The sequence below is a fragment of the Python bivittatus genome, unplaced genomic scaffold, assembly GCF_059951505.1.
Source record: "Python bivittatus isolate LINGU-HERP-01145 unplaced genomic scaffold, Pbiv_v1 ctg000480_np1212, whole genome shotgun sequence".
In the NCBI taxonomy this organism is placed as follows: domain Eukaryota; kingdom Metazoa; phylum Chordata; class Lepidosauria; order Squamata; family Pythonidae; genus Python; species Python bivittatus.
Window position 1 is genome coordinate 47,542,089 of NW_028277075.1, and position 23,625 is coordinate 47,565,713.

Here is a 23,625-nt window from a genome sequence, read left to right on the forward strand (position 1 = left end):
TAATAGTGTAAGGCTAAATCCCTTTTCAAGCCATCTACTGTAAGTCAGTAACCACCATTACATTCTATAGCAGTGAATTTTATATAGTTTAACCATGTGTTATACATAGTATACATCATTTCGCCTGCTGGGAATCTCTTGTCGTTTGGTTTAACAGAATCTCTGGATTCTAGAATTACAAGAGAAGAAATGTAACTCTTGATTCTTCTACAAGGCATACTTTTATAGCTGTCTATCACCCATCCACACTTTTCCCTCAAAGGCAGATATAGGCCAATGTATGCATTAGTTCAGTAATATGGAATAGTTTAAGCAATTTAAACCAGCTCCCCAGATGGCTGGCATAACATGCATGAGTCCTGTATCTGCTATAATACTTAATTTATCAGAAAAGTAAACTACAGTCCATCCTATGCCTTTCTATTTGGGAAAGAAATCGCATTCAACCCATGAAGGCATATTCTTATGTAAAATATATACAGTATTTCTATCTTAAATTCTCTAATTAAAATTCACACAAACAAGGGTCCTCTGGCTTTCTATCCAAACTATTATTAGAATTTTTGCACCATACTTAGCACTATCAGCATATAAACACTTATTTTTCCTATAAAATTAATTAGCATGCATTGCAAAACTTATTCTAATATCTTGTATATAAATGATTATAAACAATATAGTAACAATCACAATATGAACCATAAAAATAATCTATGTTAAACAAGATCTCTTTGTTTAATCTCTTCTTATAATTCTGGATTTCTAAGAACTAGAAACATGATTGACAGCACAATCTTTACTTTAAATATTGTATATAATACAAATAATGAAATTTCAAATTTCCATATTAATGTATCTGTAGGAGCAACTATATAGTTAAACAACTATGACATTTTGTTTTCCCACTTTTAACTTGGTGCTTTTCGGACAGACTTTTGTGAAACATAGTGAACCAATTCTACATTTGAGAGAACCTTCCAAAGCAAGAAGTGATGTAGCATCAGAATGTAAGAAGTCTGCTGGATTAGTTGACAGCACTGTTTAGTCTAGCAATCTATGCCACAAAATGCTCAACTAGGTGCATATATGAATCTCCCAACTAGGGCATAGAGTCACTGGTCACTTTCTTGTAAAAATATCCACTCCACCTTTTAGTTGTATAAACACAGCTTCCAGCAAGGTAAAATTATATAAGAAATGTAAAATTATAGAGTTCTTTTGAATGTATTAGGTGACCTGCTATAGGAAAGCAGTTATTTTAAGATATGGTTAGCAGTTATTTATCGTAAAGTGTGTGTGTGTGTGTGTGTGTGTGTGTGTGTGAGAGAGAGAGAGAGAGAGAGAGAGAGAGAGAGAGAGAGAGAGAATATATTTAATAGAATATATTTATAATATATGAACACTTTAAATTGAAATAAAGTTAAAATATCTTTCTATCCAAGGCTAGTTGATTCCCTTTATTTCTCTTAGAAACAGAAAATAAGAAGTAAAACTACATGATGCTACATCTCAAATCTGGAAAGAGTTTCCCCTCCACCTCCAGGTTTAATGTTAAATGGTATACGGGACAAAATGAAATCCTGTGATACTCTACAGTCCAAAACAGAAACATTATTCAATATGATTACTAAGGAAAATACAAGCACACCATATAAACATGAATGATGTATTTTTTAGTTCAGATAAGGGGTCCCTGCTAATTTACACACTCTTTCAACTCTTCCCTCCCTCCAAATCCCTTTCTCTCTCTCAAGTTCCAGTTAGCATGATGGCTCTTTTCTACAGCATGGATGTAGCAACCCTCCTCTATAGTTATATAAGCATCTGGGAGCTGTGCAGCTGTAAAAATATCTTGCTTGAAGTTCAAGGAAAGGATGCAAAACATTTTATTCAGCTGATATCTAAGTGAGTTCACTGTAAATTTTTCCACAAAGAATATATTTCATGCAAAAGTAGCATGATCAGTTAATCTTGTAAAAAAAAAGGGGGGGGGGAATGTAGGTGTTAAAATTTAAATTTATTTAAGTTGTTTACAGGCTTCTTTGTAGCAAGTGAGCTCCCAATGGATATCTTGAAGCAAGTGATTCATTCCAGTGATTCTCCCAAATTCAAAGACCAACTATGGGAATCTTCTATCTCCTAGTTAGTAAATTAAAAGCAATTTAATCAGCAATGTGTAGCTGCTTAAAAGTGCATCACTGTGCATAGGTTAACAGACATCTAAGACAATACAGAAAATTTATTTTAAAAATGAGTTTGCAGAAATAGGGGTGCCTTAGTTTATAGTGCATTAAAATGCAGTGTATATATTTATTTTTCTAATATATTCCATATCCCAGTTAATAAGAATAGAAGATATATTGTCCTGATGGACTGTCAATAATATTAATTAAATGACAGGGACATATTTAATTATGTTCTAGTAAAAACCATACTTGTTGAAGACACCATATCTCCTTTATAAAAACATGCCCCCAAACACCATATTCTTTACCAATTTAGGATGTATCATGGCATTGCACAAGTTCATTATCTGTATATCCACTGGCTATAAAATGCCTTGGCAATTTGTTCTGAGGACAGTAAGATGCCCCAAGGATTTGTCACCATCTTCAGAATCTAAAAACAAGGTTTAATGGCCCTCTGATGAGGGAACAGTGAGGCTTTCAACATTGGTGTCAGCCCTTTGAGTTAGGCCAGGTCAAGAAATAGACACCACAGGATTCCAGGAATGCTACTTTATTGTTGTAAAGTATAATAAAAGAATCTTGACAGCCTATACAAATTTCTCTGTGTCCCATCTTGAAAATCAAGGTGGTGTCATTTTGAGTGTCTTTCTCATGCTTCCTTCAATCTCTCAGTTGTGTATTGGTTGTGTAATCTCTTGTCCAAGTCCCTCCTTAACAGTTCTTTCATACTCAAGGCCACGTTTAAATTCCTTTAGATAAGCATATATACATGGAAGACTGTCCAAGTGCTAGCCATTCCAATGCAGCAGGATTTGGCCAGGGAGTAGAAAGTGCCATTAGTAAATAGAATCAAGTGTAAAACATATCCCAGATCAGAATTTCCAGTTAATTGTTGGACCCAGAGTTAGAAACATGGCCAGAGAATTACTGTATGTGATTCTGTTCAAGAGTATCTGGACAAATGCAACAATATAGGTATCTAATTAAAATATTTTATTTAAATTTATATATATTATTATGTATATTTTCTGTTGCTGGCTATTTTTGCTTTACATATGGTAATTTTTTCAGAATTGATACTTAAAATTGATAATTACATTTGGTATTTTTTCAGAATTAATTAACAGCTGGAACTTATAAGTGAATAAATAAATAATTTAAATATAAGAATACACATATATACATGTCTATGCCGATTTTTAGATTTTTTTTTTTTACTTTCTAATCTAGCCAACTACATAGTACAGACATAAATACAAATATAGACATAGAATAAACCATCCAGAATGACTGAAGAATGGGCAGAATATAAACTGGGTGGGTAAATGAATAACATAACAGCAACAAGGAAATATAAATCAATCAAAGTTTAACAATTGCTTAATGAGTCAACTTCAAATCCTTTAAAAACCTTTCAACCTTCCCCCTCCCCCCATGCAACCAGGCCCCTTAAAAAGATAATGAAATTTTTATCAAGCACCAGCAAAGAATACAAATCAAATCCCCATAAGGTTTAGGGAGAAAGCATTCTATAATCTAGGTACTATCGCTAGAAGGTAACCTCACCCTGGTAGACATTTGCCAAGCATTATTTGCCAAAGCTGTTATACAATAGCACCCAACTGTTTTCTAAATATTCAAGTAGGTTAATAATGGGGCTGGGGGGTGATCCATCAGGTAATCTGATCCCAGGACATTTTAGGGTTTAAAGACTAAAACCAGCATTTTGAATTAAGCCCCAGAAACTTAACAGGAGCCAGCAAGACTGACAAACCAATGATACAAAATAATAACCTTGCAGCCTAATTTTGGAGTAATTGAAATTTCTAGGCTCTGTTCCAAGATTCAAGGTACCCTTCGCATGTTATAATAATAGTCAGTTTGGTGTAGTGGTTAAGGTGATGGACTAGGAATTAGAAACTAGAAAGACTAGTCCTCTTTTAGGCACAAAAGCTGGCTCTCTCGATCAGTCCAACCCACTTAAAGGGCTGTTGCTGTGGGCAAAGTAGGAGGAAGAATTATGTATGCCATTTTGAGTTGGAGAAAATAAAGGTGAGATATAAATCTAATAAATAAATAAATATTATTTGGCATAGTTAACTAAATTTATGTAGTCTGTTCAGATAGAGATTCTACGGGTTTATTGATCAAGGCTGGTGGAAGAGGTTCTGAGCTATCAAGAACACCGGTGCTTTCAGTAGCAGAACTAGATTCAAATACGTTTCTCTGGAAGAATAATGTCACTCGCATTGGGAGATAGAGCAAAGCAGAATTTTGTGACTGCTTGATCAAAAATAATTACAACATACTTTTATTTCTGTCTCTGATCAGCACAAGGCAAACATGTAGAGATGGTGGAATTAGCAACTATACCATAAAAAACCCAAGAACCCATAAGGAAGTGACTATAGTTTTAAAAGATGGTAAGAAGAAAGCTGCAAAATTGCTATAAAACTAACAACTGAATTGTTATAGGGTTAGATAAAATTTAATTAAAATCCAAGAGATGATTAAGATATTACATGGTGCTATCTATAAGGTAAAAGAAAACGTAAATTAAAAATTAAGCTGCGGCAACAAACCTGAGTAACTGGAGATTAGTTCAGCAGTACAATTACAGAAGCACTTCTAGATTTTATATTTGTTTAGCCTATCCAAATGCTGGTTTTTGAAAAGGCAGAGGCTTTGGGAAGTACAATACAGTATTCTGTGGAAAGAATCTGAAAGAGGTGTTTCCAAAGTAGACATAAAGCACTGCCTTGAAAGCACTAGAGCAGATTTTGGAACACTCACTTGGCTGCTTCAAAGACTCTCCCCAGATGTCTGTATGTGCATAAGTGTGCACTTCATACACTTCCTCCAGAACTGCCAGCAAAGCTGTCCACACTCACAAATGCACAGACAGTATGGGATAGGCTTTGAAGCTTCCAAAGGATGCAGTTACTTTAATACTTCAAGGAGGGACTTTTCATTGCGAAATACCTCTTTTAAATGCTCTGCAGAGTTATAAAACATTAGGTTAGATCCAGCTTCATGTCATGAATTTTCATGTTTCATCTCTAAAAAGGCTTTTATAGATAAACAGGGCTTTTTTTTACCTCCCACAGGAACAAATCCTTAGGTACATATCCACTTCTTTGGAAAATAATCCTTTCATTTCTATACTCCCATGGATGCTTTTTGTCCTTTGTGTGTGTGTGTGTGTCTTACCAAAAGTGGTGCCATCTTAAATTACTACTGAAAAGTCTGTACACTTTTAAATTACAAAGAACTCCAAATTCTGGGATTTTAAATCCTTTAATGATAATGCATTTGAGCTAGTAAGAGTAATAGCTACAACTGCTTTAATTTTTTTTAAATTCTGTGGAACACATTCAGAAATTTGTACAGAACTGTACGTATTTTCCAAGGAAAGCAAGAAATATGCTGTCAAACTCTCCCAGGTTTTCTAGTCCCCATCTAATACTCAGAGCAGCAACATACTCATTACAGCTGATTCACAATTTGTGAAGGGATCTTGGCAGGTACACATGTACATAAATGCTAAGAAGACTAGAACAAGCCTTGAAATAGCTGCATCAAACTTTCAGGAATGATTTTCACAACCCTAATACTCATGTTGGCATGATATAGAGTACACATATCATTAAAGGAAATGGCAAAGTCCTTGATAGTCTTTGGTTCTTTACAGATTTTTACTAATGCCTTTTTACAAATTACTTCCAGATGAGTAATTGCCACAAAAGAAGAAAGAATTTCCATTATATTAATTAGCATAACATTTCTAGAACCATGCTACTGATTATTAAGTACTAATATTATTATGTAAGTTATATACACATATTTCCCCTGATTTTCATCTGTGTATAAACTATGACTCTCTCATTTAGGACCACAGGTAGTCCTTGCTTAACCATCACAAGAATCTCAATTGCTGAGTGGTCATTAAGCAAGATGCCCATGTGACTACTTTGCTCAACGACTGCAATCTGGGCACTCCTGGTTGTGGTTGCTAAGCAATCTCCCGGGTCCTTAAGTGGACAGAGCAAAAAGAGCTGCCTGCTAAAGGATTTCAGCTACACGTAGAGCTGACATCCATCTGGCAGGCAGCCTTTTTGCTCTCAAATGTTCCTGCAGTCCACCAAAGGATTTCCCTTCCCCTCTGGGCACAGAGGGGAAAACCTTCATGGGGCTGGAGGAACAGAGCTCAAATCTTCAGGATTTGAGCTCCGTTCCTGCAGATTGCAGAAGGATTTCAGCTCCCCTCTCTCCCCTCCACTTCCAACCTTCCCTGTCGGCTTCCCCACTGATTTTCTGAAGAAGCTGGCAGAGAATATTGCAAATGGCAAACATATGATTGCAGGGCACTTGGAAACCGATCATAAATGCGAACCGGTTACTAAATGCCCAAAACGCGGCCACATAACTCTGGGGGGACGGGGGACGTTTTCTGATGGTTGGAAGAGCTTTACAGGCCGTAAAGCACCCTTTCTGAGGCCATAACTTCAAACCCTCATTAAACGAACAGTCGTTAAACGAGGACTACCTGTATCCTTGTAATAATTAATAACATGAAGTAAACAATTTCCTCATAGTGGAGGGAGGGAGAAAACAAACCAATGAACAAACATGACATGAGGATATATAGTATAAATATTAGTCAACTTACTAATATGGTAAATATAGTATAGGAAATATAGTATAAATATTAGTCAACATACCTGAACAACAGATAATAGAAATTTCTAAACCAGTATAAAAAAAAGAGAATGTGAACCAAGCCTGTTATAAAAAAGGGATTCAGCAGGCCCACAACCACTATAAAGGAGCTTTATCTAGTCAGTTGAACACAATTGTAATAATATTTGCAGTATTCAGCAGAACCTGTTCTTGAGTTCTGGTTTCTATAATATACTTTTTATGAAGTTTATAACAGCAAATATTACAGATGGTACAAGAGTTTTGAATGTTTGTCTTACAGTGCAGACAAATGGCCCCAGATGACTATGCTGTTCTCACCCATAAAGTTCTCAACTTCTAAGATAAAGTTCCCAAGTACTAGTGGTTTTATTATACATAGTAGAGGATGTTTCAGGTTTTTCAGCTAATCCTGCTCTGTGAACTACAGTGTTGCATCAAAGGTCAGCAAAATATTTTCTAGAAATAAAGACTATTTGTATGGCTTTCCTTGAGGCTTTTGTCTTTGGGTGGAGCCTTTTGTATTAACAACAATTTGGACTGGAATAGGTAGGTGAGGCTTTCTTCAGTTTCTATGCTTCTGGGAATTTTAGAATCTTCCCTCTTAATTTCCTCGGTTTAAAAACATTGAGAAATCTGGAAATTTGCAACTCCCCTCACAAATATTCAAGTCCAGTACCATGTGGTGAGTAAACTATATAATGACACTATCCACACAGTTCTATGGTTAGTATGGATGTTATCATTTTATTAAAGGAAATTATATATAATGATATATGTATTTTCCATGGCTTTCTGAACTGGACAAGATGGACACTGAAAGAAACACATGTTAAATTCTTTATTTGGTAGCAACTCATATTAGAAAGTTGCACCAGAAATCTAAAATTATTACAGTTTACAATAACTGTGCACTACAGTTCCAGTATAAAGTAGCCTGGCTAATCTTAACACAACAGTTTTTTGTTAACTTTCTCTAAAGAATAAAACAAAATTTCATCATTGTCCATCTAGTGACATCAGTGGCACTCTGCGACACTCAGAGGCAAAATGTGGTTCTCAACTACAGGGAAGTTCCCATCCTATCACATTCAGTAAGTAGCAATAATTTCTTAGTAGAATGGGAGATTTTTGTAAAACAATGAGTTGGTACTTTTTTTTCCTGTTAATGCTAATAGGCTACAAAATTATTAACATATGTGCAAGATAAGCAAACTGGTTAGCAAATGTTTGATGAGCTGAGATCATGCACTGGATAAGGTAAAAGATACCATGTCTCCTTAGATGATCTAGGTATGTCATAACATTTCCTGGGAATCTCTGCTTAACTACTTTTAGGAATTCTGAAGTATGCCCCTGATATAGTGGCAAGGACTGGAGAGATAAGAGGAGTTTTGTTGTTGTTGCTTGTTTTTTAGCTTTTTAGCTGTCAAATTAGACAGAGGCAAAATATTTTTCCTTATCATTTGGATGTTCCAGGCACACAGTAAGCACAAGGATTTGTCACATATTTTATATAAGTTATGCAATCAATATAGCACAGTTCCACTTAAAACTGTGGTAATTACACACTCCCATATTATCTTTGGGCAGCACTGTAATTAGACTATGTCATCACTGGAATCACAATTAAAATAATTACTATAAAAAGGTCTCACGTAAATGGTAACCTGACTTTGAAGAAATAAGTTGTTTTCTCTCTCATTAGCACAGTACCCTCTTTGTTTGCTATTTAGTTATAAATGCATTCTTCAGCCAATCTCCACTAATTCAGTTTCCATACCACAAAGTATGCTAGTTTTAATACTCACAGCTCTTCAAGATAAGGGAAATTCTTGAAGGCATCCTCTGGTAATCTTGTTATATTGTTCATACTGATGTCCCTAAATGTGGAGAACAAAACAAAAAATACAATTCTGTGATAAAAATGTTTGATCAAACAACATAAAATAGCTTAAAAACACACATAAAAAACTGTGTACTTGGACAATTCAAAGGTCTCATGAGTGTCAATTCCATGAACCAACCACACACAAGATGAAGACTGCATTGGGTCTGGAGAATCTCCATGATATGATGAAAATACACATATACACTCTCCTTCTTGGGCTAAGTAGACAACTGAGCATATTCCACAGGCATGGAATAATAACTGAGTGTAAGTGTAGGTGGCTGGGGGGAGGAATAGAACAAAGACCAGGTGAGCAGAATGAAAAGTATGTCTGGCTGGAATACTAAACAAGGTTTTGTAACAATCCATTTCTATTTCTTCAGTTTTGTAGGAATCTTGACAATCCATTTAGATTTCTTTAGTTTCGTGGCTCTTACTTTAGATATTTACTGTACAGCCCAGTAAGCTTTAAGTGAGCACTTGTATCTTTTATATAGCTTGTCTATGAGTATCACCACACAAAATGGTAAGACATTTAGAAGACATCAGATGTGACAAAAACTTAAAATGTAGGTTAACTTATCTTTATTCAGGTAAAGCTTCTGATTAGGCACTTAGTTGTACATGCTTCCCCAACCCAGAGCTATAACTGCACTGTATTCCCTGGGTTCTAATCATCATGACATACATGCACACATGAACTCTAAATTTTATTAAAGCTATTTTTGTATTACTACTGTAAGTTTTTTAAAAAGTGAGCAATCAGCATTCAAACCTTCATAGCAGTCTCCTACTTTAAAAGAAAGATAATGCAGAAGTATAGAAATGAATACATTCAAACCTGATAAATTAACCTCCCCCCCCCCCCCCGCCAAGCTGACAAGAATACTAAGAACACGTCTCAGCTCTACCACGGTCATATTTTTCTACAAAACGTATATTTTTTTTAAAAAACTCAAGATAATAGTTTTAAGCAGATTTCAATTTCAGTCTACCAACAAATGCAGACAAGTGCTTACATGACAGGTATGCAAAGCAATGTTTGGCTTCCTCTCATAGGAAGAGGGACTGAGCAGAGTAGTTTTCATTGTGGGGGACCATTACTTTTTATATTAGAAGTTACATCACTAGAGGGGAGGACCAAAAATGAGGCTGATGACCCAGATCATTACAACAGTATTTATTTAAATGAATAGGTTTAAATGAATATGTCTACCTACCTACCTAAAAAACCTGAACAGAATCAAGCTATCATACAATTTAATTTTAATTGCCATTGCTATCATTATTTTAAGACTGCTTTTAATGTACTGGCATATTATTCTAGTCTTCCCCCTTTCCCACTGCAATAGATACACTATATGCTATCAATTAAAGACAGAGAAAACTCATATATGATCAGCACAGTGATGATACCCTATCCTCAAACTGACGATCTGTCCCATTTCTTTTATCTAGATGCTAAAATGCGTAAGAAGTCAAATAGAAGCTAAAGGGACCTCATAAATGAATTGCTGCAAACAATAGTACCCCAATTTCACCTTCTGTGATGTTCAGCCAAATAAAAATGGAACTTCCTCAAAACATATCCTTATATCACCCAAATGTTCTAGAAAGATACAAGTAATAAATACTGACAAGAGTTCCAACAGAATCAGCATAAATGTACTCCCGATTCCACCTTGTTTCATACATGGAAACAAGCAACATAAAATCAACACTAAACCATGACTGAAAAAGACCAATAGATCAAAGAACCAAGATCAAATAGATCCACATAATTAACTTCATCCGTAAAAGTTTGAAAGATAAACTTACCTTATGGGAGATTGAAAACAACTGTTAGTTAGCAATGATAGGGATTAAGAGCATATCGCTAGACAGTTCACTAAGGTTGCAAACACACTGCTTTGAATCAACCAGCACCGCAACTTTAATAAAAGTAAGCAAAGTTTGGGTTCAGTGCTACCATAGACGAGGATGGGATGGCAGAATAAGAAGGGATAAAACACACAGAACTTGCTGATTTGTATCAGATACCATTCTGTCCTTACAAATATCCTTGTTTCCACCATACCCATACATATTTCACACAATGCCTTTTGTTCTTAAAAATTTCTGAGCTCCCTTTTTGTGTGGAACTCATCAGCTCCATTCAACCAGGATTTTGTTGGCCTTCCCTTGCTCTCAACCACTTACTCTTGATTTGTTCTTTGTTCACTCTCTCTATATAATCAAATCATTTCAATATACTTTTTTTTATACTGGTCACTTACTTTTGTGTTTAATTCACATTCATTCATCATCCATTCATTCTTGATCCTATCTCTTCTTTTACCATTAATACTTTTTAAAGTATCCCATTCCCGCTGTATTTAACTTACTTTTATTTCTCCTAAATTAATTAATTCTCACTTGTAACAAAGTGAGCAAAAGCAGGCCATTATGCACAGTCATTTTCACTTTTTTTTTAAAATATTCATTCTCTGCACTTGGCCGCATACTACCTACCTCCTTTCTCTATCCATTTCCCCATCTTTAGTAAATGTTAGTAAATGTTTTACCAAGGTACATAAATACCTCCTTCCTCTAGTTTTTTGTCATTTATATATAACTTGTAATCGTTACCTTGGTCTTTGATATATTCATTTTCAGATCTATACTGTTGATTACATCATAGTACAGTTGCTGAAAATAATTTGTGCTCTCAGCTAATAAAATGGCATAATTTGCTTATAAAATACACATATATTCACACCCACAACCAACACACCTTTCACATCACCATGAGCATTCCTTATATATTTGTCTATAAGTACATTAACTAAGGGCATGTAGCCTATCTTTGACTTACTCCCTGCTTAGGGTTGAATCATTCACTAGGTATTCCCTTACATTCTTTACTTCAATCATATATTGCTTTTATCATATTTAGTAAGCAACTTTCAGCTCCATATTTGCACAAAAATTCCATAATTCAAGCCTAGTCACTGTCATATGCTTTCTCTAAATCAACAAATGTACACTAAACTTTCTTACATTCATATATTTCTCAATGACCTGCTACAGAGAAAAATCTGCTCTGTATACTCCCTGCCTCACATAAAACTGCACTGCACTTAACAAATTTTGCTCATTGTCAGCTGTCACATCCTTTAAATCATAATTTTGCCACATTTCTTCCAGGTGCACTTAGCAGACTCCAAACCCCATGTAGCTTTTGTATTCATTTGTGCTACCTTTCCCTTGGTGTACAGGAACAATGATGACATTCTCCCTAATGTCAGGCATAGATGTAGTCTTCACACATACAGTAATACCTTGGTTCATGAACGCTTCTGTTCATGAACAATTCAGTTCACGAACAGCACCGTTCGCAAAATTTTGCTTCCGTTCGCGAACTCCGCATTGGGTGATGAACAGGATCCGCGGCCATTTTCCCCACTGTGACACGTGGTCGTGGCTTCCTGTAGGGAGGGGGACTCTCCCTCCAAGCAATAACCGCCTCCCCCCTGCCTTCCTGTCCTCCACGCCAGAAGTCGCATCAAGCAAGGTTAGTGTTCTCTCTCTTCATACTGTACTGTACTTTGTTTCATATTTTTGTGGTTTAATAAAAAATACGTATGGTTCAGAACGGATTAACCGTATTTACATTGAACCTTATGGGAAAATTTGATTCGGTTGGCAACCAAAATCGGTTGGTGATCACATTTGTAGGGGTCAGAACAGATTAACCGTATTTACACTGAACCTTATGGGAAAATTTGATTCGGTTCACAACCAATTTGGTTCGTGACCAGAGTCGTGGAACGAATTAAGTTCGTGAACCGAGGTACCACTGTACATTAAACAAATCACACTATTCCATAAACAAAGCACAGCCCTATTTTAACATTTCTACAGTTACACTATCTAATCCTAAAGCTTTAGCACTTTAACTTTTCTCACAGCATTTATTACTTTCTTTGCATAATTTTTTTAACACTAGCATTCATTTCAATGCTGTCTTTGTCATATCACTTTCATTCCCATATAAATCTCTAAAATACTCCCTCCAGTATTTCCTTACTACATTTTCACCACAAATTATTTCATTACTTTTATTTTTAATCCGATTCACTCTACTGGAGGCTCCTTGTTCATCCCTTTTCAGAGTTTCATTTAATTTTTTTTTTTAACCTAAAATCTCTTTGTTCTTTGTCTTTTTTTTTTTTTTTTACTTCTTTTAATGTTAACATTTCCTTGGTATCTCTGGCATTCTTTGCAGCTATCTTTTTTCCTATATACACTTTGCAAAATTTCATTATCTCATGCTCATTTTTGTAATAATTCTCTTACATGCATTTTTTTCATCCACAGCCTCTTTCACGTCATCATTCCACCAAGCCACCTCCATATACTATGATACTCTGTAATATAATTCTCTTTATTCTGCTTCAAGCAACTTTCAAATCATCTTTCTTTATATTCACTTTCCATTTGTTCTATTTGGATGGAGGGCTTAAAGTGTCTTCTTATGCTTTTTCATTCAAAGCTCATATTCTCTTCTCCTGGTGTCATTCTACTTAACTCTGGTTCTTTTCACTGCCCTGTTCTTCCATGACTATATTTTACCCAGATCCAATCTTAACACCACCAAATAACAGTCTATTCAATATTCAGAACCTCTAATCATCCTCACTCCCTTCTCTAATTCTTTAGAAATAATCATGCCTTTCAAGTCATTCCTTTTCCATCCATATGCATGAACAAACTTACACTGAAACCATATCATAGAATCATAAAATCATAGGATTGGAAGGGATCTTGGAGGTCTTCTAGTCCAATCCCCTGCCCAAGGCAGGAATCCTCGTACCATCTTGGACAAATGGTAGTCTAATCTTTTCTTGAAAACCTCCAGCGATGGAGCACACACAACTCCAGGAGGCAAGCTGGTGCATTGCTTAATAGTTCTCACTGTCAGGAATTTCCTTCTTATTTCCAGGTTGGATTTCCCTCTGACGAGCTTCCACCCATTGCTTCTTGTCCTACCCTCAGGTGCTATGGAGAATAAATCAACACCCTTTTCTCTGTGGCAGCCCTTTAAGTATTGGAAGACTGCTATCATGTCTCCCTTCTGTCTTCTCTTAGTTAAGCTAAACATACTTACGTTTGAAGCAAATAGATCTTTTAAGCAGACACTCAAAAATCTCATTCTTTCCTGGATATTCAAATTGCCCAATCACTTTTTTTGTGTTCTTTGGTCTCATTTCCAGCCAATAATCCATTTCAGCTAATACTCCCAAATTGTATTATTTCAGGATGTGATGCAATTTTTCCCAAACCTCATTTCTCTCTCTTCTATTATCACCATTCACTGCAATATAACACTAAATGTTGCAAAGGGAAAACCTTATTTTATATAAATTAATATTGATTAAATGCAACTCAGATCACAACATAATTTCTTCTTTCACTATGCACATTTCCCAATATTTCTGAATGTACAATTTAATCCAACCAGGCCACATTGTTTCTTCAACTAAGTGGCTCTCCTGAAGAATTCAGATAAATATGCATTCATAAAATGAGGCAAAAGAAAAAAAAATGAAGCCGCTTATGAATTGCAAAGAAATAATATGCATGAAAGCACTGTTTGGTATTTTTCTGTATAACTGTTATAAAATATGTATTGTTACAACTAAAAAAATTATATGTAACTCAAAAAAATGGGATTAAATTATATTTTATGTTATTCTCAAACAGAACTATCAATGAGTGGAACGTAGTCTCTGTCCAAGTCAAATAACAGTTCTTTTCCAATAAATACGTTGCAAAAAGGCTTTCTAGTCTATTAACACAAAGGCCAACAGGTTAAGAAAACTGTTAAATTAAAATCACAATTAAAAAGAACAACAACAGCAACAACAAAACAACCCAAAACCAGCACTTAGAGAGAGCTACAAAGCATGGTAATTCCGCCATAAGGAATGTACAGTATTGGCTAACTGATAGAAATATGTGAACTGGCAAACATAACCAAACTGTTTTCGCAGATGGGAGAGTTTTGAATGCCAAATGTATAGAAGAGGGTGTACGAGCAGGACAGAGTAGGGAAAGTGTGGCTCTCAAGTACTGTTAGGCTACAGTTCCCACCATCCCTGACCATGCTAATCAGGCCAATGGGAACTGTAGTCCAACAATTTACGGAAGCCTATGTGGTACTGGAAAAGTGATACTAAGACATATTATGTAAGTGCACTGGAACAGTATTGCACAGTAGCATTTAGCCTGCTGTAAGCCTGCTGACCTCCTGTAGAAACTGTGTAATAAAATTCTCCAGATAGTAAAAGCCCAGGATTTTTAACACTGCCTAGTGCTGAAAGGATCAGTCAAACCTCTCTAGGAATACAACTGCATAATCAGGGAACCAAGAGAGATTTTCAGTCAATATGACATTTTCATCTCCAGTATCACCCTAAAATTTATATCCAGATAATTATTTGCTATGTAAACTATTATCAGAACCCAAAACAGTATGCTTTGATTTGGGGAAGGGAAGTCTCTTATCTGCCTGGATGGTGCTGAAGAAAGTTCTGTCATCTTCTTCTCCCATTAATATGACAGTGTTGACAACTGCTGAGAAAGATGTGACGGCTATTCTTGTTGAAATTAGAGAAGATATAAACACCATTAAAGACCCTGTTAATCCATTCAATGAATTTCTGAATGGATGCTGCCGTGAACAGAACAACTCAGCTAGAAGAGTGTGGGAGATCAATGAATACATCTACAACTGATTTACTAATGGAGGTGAAAAATATTCAAGATAAAATCATGACTTTGGAACCTAACTCTCACTGGGCTAATCTATATCACTGGAATTCTGGAGGAAGCAGTTAAGTAAGGCCACCCATTTCATCTTATTGAACATTGAAATGGGACGTATTGCCTCTTATCAGACTTGTAAGCTAGTTATAGAGAAAACTTACCAGCTTCTCCCTTTTGTTCATCTGATAAACTCTGGATTTTATTGTGAGGTTCCTTGTCACAAAGAATGAATTACACTTTATTTCCTCTTTTCTTCTGGTTCATGTATTGGTAAAAATATTAATAACAACAATCACCGGATTAGTTTATTAATTGTGCAGAGGGCAGCATGGATGTGCTGTAATGTGCTGTAACACCAATCAGGGTTTAGAGATTTTAAGTTTAAGTTTGATCACAAATAATTTCATTATTTTCTTTTTCTCACTTTTGTGTGGGGACTGGTCTTTATAGGTAATCCTGATATGGTGAGGATGATTATGGTCTCATACAAATAATATTAAATGGCAACATCCCAATATAACATGGAATGTTAAAGGACTGGCATTCTAGTAAACAAAGAGTAAGTTTTAGCTAAATTGAAAACAATGGGCACTGGAATTGCTTTTTGGCAGGAAGCTTATATTTATATATCCTGTTCCGGTAAATCAATGGAGGGGTATATTAAACAATGTGAAATTAGTTTCATATAATTTTAGGTTGACGTTTATATAACAAAACATTGTTTCCCACATAGGAGGCACCTCGGAGAACATTTAATAAAGGCTGATTACAGTTGCCATGCTGTTGGAGGTGTAACTCAGTAATTGGAACATTAACTCATATAGGGTGGCCTATTACTGTTTCAGTTTGGACCCTCATCAACAGAATTATTAATACTGTATGACTTTGGATCGATTGTTCGGTTCTTCTTGGTTGTATCCCCTGTATTTAGCACCTGCCAAGATATTAAGAACGGTGGATTTTCAGGCATGGAGGCTGCTAAAAGAAAACAATACTGTAAAGAGAAAGTCGTACTTGATTTGCAGTGATGGATTGCTCTTATGTGTTGTTTGTACATATTTGATGTTTCCACAAAGGGGCAAAGATTTGATGCCTTTAACTGATTTCATGTCAACATATTATTTTCAATCCAAATGTTCCTTTATGGCAAATTAAACATTTTATCTTATGTAACACAAAATTCCTTTTTCCAAAAAATGGATGGAAACATTTTTAAAAGTACAATTTTCACTTATTATTTTATTGCAGCACAAAAAACCATTCAACAAAATATTTAACCAAAACGTCTGCTTAAATGTAGAACCTAAAGGCTGCAATATTCTGCATGATTTCCTCAAAGTAAATAGGTCCACATCGATATTTACCAGTGCAATCTTATACAGGTAGTCCTTGCCTACCAACCACAATTGGGACTGGCAACTCCATCGCTAAGCACCATGATTGCTAAGTGAAAAATCATGTGACCACATCAGATTTACGGTCATTTCTACTTCCATCATTAAGCGAATCAGCTGGTTGTTAAGTGAGACATCACATGACTACAACTTGCAATTTTACTGCTGCCTTCTCCATGGATTCTGCTTGTCAGAAACCAATTGTGAAGCATGCAAATGGCAATCATGTGACCACAAGACACTGGGACAGCCATAAACACCAGCTGATTGCAAAGCACCCAAATGTCTACCACATAACTATGGGTATGCTGCAACGACCATAAATGCAAGAATTGATAGCAAAGCTGTTTTTTTCCCAACCATTGTAACTCTGAACGGTCGCTAAACTAGGCAGCTGGTAAGTGAGAACTACCCACACATGTAAGTTTTCTTTTGTTCACTGGGAGTTACTCTTGCAGGTTTACACTGGTAGCTTTAAGTGCTGAGAACAGGAGTATTACTCCTAAGCTATTTGCCCACTGAATTAACAGCACAATGGTGTGATATACAGTACTAAAAAATTAGTCACTGCCAGGCAATTCATTGGATTGGACAAATGGACCACATTTAGCTTCCACGCACTGACCTAAGAGCCATTATAGTAAGGTAAGCAGGAAACTCCTACATAACAACACAGCAAGAATTAACATTTAAATAAGTGAGCCAGTCCAGGGCAGGCTATCTCCAAAGTGGCTGCAGAAGCAGTTCAGGTAGTCTCTGTACAGTCCTATTAAAAGATAAGACAGTAGGCAAAGATGAATATTCCTCGGAGGTTATTTTGTAATTCACAGACAATGAGTCATCACTGAATTGTCTCTCTTTAGTTTTCACAAACCTAAGCCTCAAAGTAGAAGGTCAAAAGTAATATCTAAAATCTATAAAGATTTTAGAGTGCAGGCACATTCATACAGGAGCAAACAGATTCCTGGGTCCCAGATTATTCAAGTCTCCCTAGGTCAAAAGCAGAAATTCAAGATGCAGCTTAAAATAAACCAGAAGCTAGTGAACATCTACAAGCACCAGTGAAGCCTCTTCAAGTTTGCCAGTCTCTTCAGGTTTTAATTCTGCTATTTGACCATATGGAAAAATTGAGATTTAAAAAGACAAAAAATAGGCTGTATAATACAGTAAATATTCTTAACTTCTACACAGTCCTTTCTAGTATCACTTGGTCAGTTTAGAGTCAGGCGGTGCCTAAACTGAATTAAACAAACAAATAGTAAAATAAATATTGAGATGTCCTTACAAACAGCTCATTGCTTTCTTCTTAACATGCCAAATATCAGAATGGGATATAAAATCCTTTGAAGAAGCTGGGTGGCATGGGTTCCATTCATCAACTCTTTATATTCACAACCAAACAAACTTTATTTAATTCAGTGGTAATGTTTCTGGACACAATGCTGTGCTTCTTTCATAGGCATTTTTATTCTAAAGATTTATTTATTTATCGAATTTATATAGCCGCCCATCTCATACATGTGACCAATTCTGGTTTACCTATAAAGATCACGCAGTCTGGAAATTTTCCTGCCAAAATTCCATGTTGTAACGGATAGACATGTCCATGCTTTCTATCCATTAGCATAGAACCACCTATATGTTAATTAAAAGAGAAAAGTAAAGATTCCCTTAAAACAGTCTGAACTCCTGATGACTACATTGATGTATTCTTGTAGTTTTCTTGGGAGCAATACAGAAATGGTTTGCCCCTACCTTCTTCAGGATATTTCTTCTACTTTATAGTCTATCCTACATTCTTTGCATTATCTGGTGGTCTCCCATCCAAGTATTAACCAGGTCTGACTCTGCTTAATTGTTGTTGTTGTTTTTTAAGATCACCCAATGTCAGTCAGTTACTGCCACCTACTGTGATGGATATTTAGATAGGCATAAAAAAGTTGGACATTAAAGAAATGTATCTCCTACAGATTTGTTTTGGACAGCTCTGAGCTATCAGATAGAAGTACTTGACATTCTTCTAAATTTTAAGCAACCCACTCTCTTTGTTAATCAAGAACAAGAAAGTCCTTTTCCTGCATGCCTGGAAATCACCATGCCAGAACTACCTCTCTCTCCTTTGTAACTTTTATTTTTAAACACTAAAAATAATATTAAATCTTGAGATTCCACCAGTGTTTCCAGAGAAACACACCAGATCACATTAAAAGTGGGATTTTTAGAAATAGTTGTACTGGCAGGCACGACTGATACATTTCTGAAATTTCTGGTTTCATGCTTGCTCCTCTTTAAGAAAAGGATTTTGCTATGTCAAAATAATCTGACAGTCTTAAATTCTGGTTTTACAATCTGTTTTTCTACACTGCCAATTCCAGTAGTCTCTGTCAAGTAAAGCCTCACTATATGCCCCCTGTGTTCAGAGAGAAAATTATGAAAGGTTTGCTGCCTATCCCTTTCATCTATTCAATTCCAACTGCAATTCTCTTTTTCTTGACAGTCTAGGAAACTGAATCAATTGACTCTACAGGCCCCCTGCAGCACTTCTCCCTGAGAGATCTGACAACTCTGTTGGAAGATTAAAAAAAAAGGGGGGGGCAGAGGGAGAAAACAGATATGATAGGCAGGAGCAAAAACCACTGTCCTTCTTAGTGCCTCCAGGGTTGGGACACTGCACCCCCACCCCCAAAACATGCATCTTTTAAAGGAAATGGATGGATGCTCCTTCCTATGTATTTTACAGAACTTTTGAAGTTCAGTAAAGAAATCAGAAGTTAAATTCCTCTTCCCCAAAAGTCCCCTGTGCAGGAGACAAGCAAGGTTAGGAAAACTGCAAATAATTGCCTGCAAGCCAAAAGTGATGGAATCCTGATCAGCATTAGATACATTTGTACAGTTTTTTTCTTCTCAGTTAAAAAGCAACAATTAATACAGAACATATGGTCCTAAGAAAAATATTACCATTAATAGAATTCATTTACTAATTCATTCATGCCTTTTTCTCCACACGCAGAGTTTCTAAAATGGAGCATAACATTAAAAATATTTGAGTGATTTACAGTGGGGCAAAAAAGTATTTAGTCAGCCACCAATTGTGCAAGTTCTCCCACTTAAAAAGATGAGAGAGGCCTGTAATTGACCCGTGGGGTCAAAATGATCACAAGAACGGTGAGCAAAAATCCCAGAACCACATGGGGGGACCTAGTGAATGACCTGCAGAGAGCTGGGACCAAAGTAACAAAGGCTACCATCAGCAACACACTACGCTGCCAGGGACTCAAATCCTGCAGTGCCAGACATGTCCCCCTGCTTAAGCCAGTACATGTCCAGGCCTGTCTGAAGTTTGCTAGAGAGCATTTGGATGATCCAGAAGAGGATTGGGAGAATGTCATATGGTCAGATGAAACCAAAGTAGACCGTTTTGGTCTCAACTCGTTGTGTTTGGAGGAGGGAGAATGCTGAGTTGCATCCAAAGAACACCATACCTACTGTGAAGCATGGAGGTGGAAACATCATGCTTTGGGGCCGTTTTTCTGCAAAGGGACCAGGATGACTGATCCGTGTAAAGAAAAGAATGAATGGGGCCATGTATTGTGAGATTTTGAGTGAACACCTCCTTCCATCAGCAAGGGCATTGAAGATGAAACGTGGCTGGGTCTTTCAGTATGACAATGATCCCAAACACACCGCCCGGGCAATGAAGGAGTGGCTTCGTAAGAAGTATTTCAAGGTCCTGGAGTGGCCTAGCCAGTCTCCAGATCTCAACCCCATGGAAAACCTTTGGAGGGAGTTGAAAGTCCATGTTGCCCAGCGACAGCCCCAAAACATCACTGCTCTAGAGGAGATCTGCATGGAGGAATGGGCCAAAATAGCACAGCAACAGTGTGTGAAAACCTTGTGAAGACTTACAGAAAACGTTTGACCTCTGTCATTGCCAACAAAGGATATATAACAAAGTATTGAGATGAACTTTTGATATTGACCAAATACTTATTTTCCACCATGATTTGCAAATAAATTCTTTAAAAATCAGACAATGTGATTTTCTGGATTTCCCCCCCCCCCCCCCATTTTGTCTCTCATAGTTGAGGTATACCTATGATGAAAATTGCAGGCCTCTCTCATCTTTTTAAGCGGGAGAACTTGCACAATTGGTGGCTGACTAAATACTTTTTTGCCCCACTGTATAATGAAAATTACAGGCCTCTCTCATCTTTTTAAGTGGGAGAACTGGCACAATTGGTGGCTGACTAAATACTTTTTTGCCCCACTGTATGTTTCATCTGCTTTTATACTGAATAGGGATTCCAGTTAACTAAGCTGAAGCACTGGCAAGATTGATTTCATCTTAAATACTGAGAATGTGCCAAGGATGCTCAATGGAATTTGCCACCAAAAAGATTAAGTGTGAAAAGGGTTGGAAATGCAAGACTATACTTGAAAAGACATGAATGATACCTATGCCTGAATCATTCCACACCCTAGACTGAGGGTTTTTTAAGATTTGTTTTAATCAAAAGAAAATTAACAGAGTAATTGGTAAGCTGCAAGTGAAGCAGCAATCCTCTGCAAATCCATCTTTATTTTCACTGTTTTTAAGAATGTATGTGGTTCCTTTGTAGAATGCAAAGGCATTATTACAAAATAAGTGTTGTCACCATTTGCTAGTAAAAGCAGGAGAAGAACCTAGAGCAGATTATTTGCTTCTGCTGTAGATGTTTTTTATTTAGTGTGTGTGTTTTTATTTAGTGTATATGTTATCTAGTTTGCTTATCTGAGTATATTCTGTGTTTGCCAAGTTTGTACTTGTTTCTCTCAGCATGCTTCCTATGAGATAGGTATTTTGTTTTCTGTGAAAGGCAAATATGTAATTTGATATTCAGAGCTCAGACCCACATATATTTTTTGCATTTAATTTCTTGGCCAGTTATTTCCCGCTGAGCCTCATCATTTTATTTTATGAAATAGATTCTTTAGCAGAAAATTGTAGATTCAAAACCATGGTTTTGTTCTGGAATTCAAACCTTGGTTTATTCCTAAATTCTTGGGCAAATTACATTTATTTTAGACTTATCAGCTTACCTTAAATGAAATGCAAGTTTTGTAACTGTTCTTCTCCACTATAGCAACTATTTGTATTTACCCACATATGGTCATGAGTGGAGTTATCTTTAGGTTTTTTTTTAACTATTCACTTCATAATTTCTCTTTCAAGACTTCACCCAGAATATTTAAATAAAATAATTTATGTCTGTTGCCCAATTCTCAATGACATATAACAGATATATTACACTCCAGTTTCAATCAAGACATTCAAGCCACTTTCTTGTATTCTAAGCAATTAGTGCAGACAAATTACTAGTAAGGTTAACAACAAAAATGTAAAAGCTATATGTTATGGATTATATTTTACTTCCAAAACTACTGTTTTGTGCTGTAATTTCCTTAGTTGTGATGCAATTTATGTAGCAAAAATAGAGGGTGGTTCAGAATCTGAAGGATATTAGCCCTTAAGTAAAATCATAAAAAGGAGTCAAAACAGATCTCCACCCTCCAAAACAAGAAAAAAGAAAACATCTGACTCCATTTCATATACTAGAATACATTTTTAAAATATCTTTACAAAAGGGATAATATACAAAAATGTTAATTGTATCCACTGTTTGTTACAGATGGTCCTTGCTTAACAACCACTTGTTCAGTGACTGTTTGAATTTGCGACAGTGCTGAATGAGTGGTACTTACGACCGGTCCTCTGAGTTCTAGCCATTGCAGCATCTCTGCAGTCACATGATCTTGATCTTGGCACCCAGTTCACAATTATGACATCGCAGCATCCAGCAGTCATATGGTCACCATTTGCGACTTTCTTTGCTGGCTTCTGACAAGCAAGTCAATGGGGAAGCTGGCAGGAGTTCACAAATGGATACTACATGACATCCTTGCTTAACAACCCACTGTGATTTGCTTAATGATGGCAACCAGGAGTGCCAGAATTGCTATTGTTAAATGGCGCAGTCACATGTCACACTTTATGACTGTGTTGCTTAGTGACAGCAATTCCAGTCTCAACTGACGCCATTAACTGAAGACTACCTGTACTGCTTCTATAATTTACATATAAATAAACTGTTAGATTAGGCAACTAAATTATTTCAGACCAACCTTGCTTGTGGTATGGTAGGACAATCTGTGGGAAAGGTCGTATTCTCTTCTTTCTCCATTTGAGTTCAGTGAAATTTTTTCTTCCTACTGAATTCTAGGACATAGGGGTTTTTTTCCCTTTATAATCTGCCCATAACACACCTTTTTCTACCCTGGCCAAAAAAGCAGTAGCAAATGAAAACAACTGAGCAACCTTGGGCTCAAACCCTCTATTAAGAATGGGAGATCTGCAGCATTCAATGTCCTTTCGCTTGTCCTCTCTGGGATTAATGATCGCTTTCTTTAATAATGTATTGTTTTAATAGAGATGTTAACTGCCTAGACATATATTTAGGAAATAGGTTATAACAATTTTCAATAAATAACTATTCTGAATTATATGCAAACTAATATAAGTTACAGGTCACAATCTTGTAGCAGCCCAATATATTTCACTTCTTAAATGTATTCTTTATAAAAGAGCTTCTAGATACTGTATAAA

General features: G+C 36.2%; 1 protein-coding gene across 2 annotated transcripts in view; it reads right to left on the reverse strand.

Annotated features, from left to right (window-relative positions):
- Positions 1–23,625, reverse strand: part of LGR4 (leucine rich repeat containing G protein-coupled receptor 4) — a 106,325-nt gene that overhangs the window by 49,553 nt on the left and 33,147 nt on the right. For both annotated transcript variants that reach the window (XM_007434567.4, XM_007434568.4), the window contains exon 2: positions 8,699–8,770. In XM_007434567.4, the coding sequence (XP_007434629.1) occupies positions 8,699–8,770 (72 nt within the window). The remainder of the gene's footprint in view (positions 1–8,698; positions 8,771–23,625) is intronic.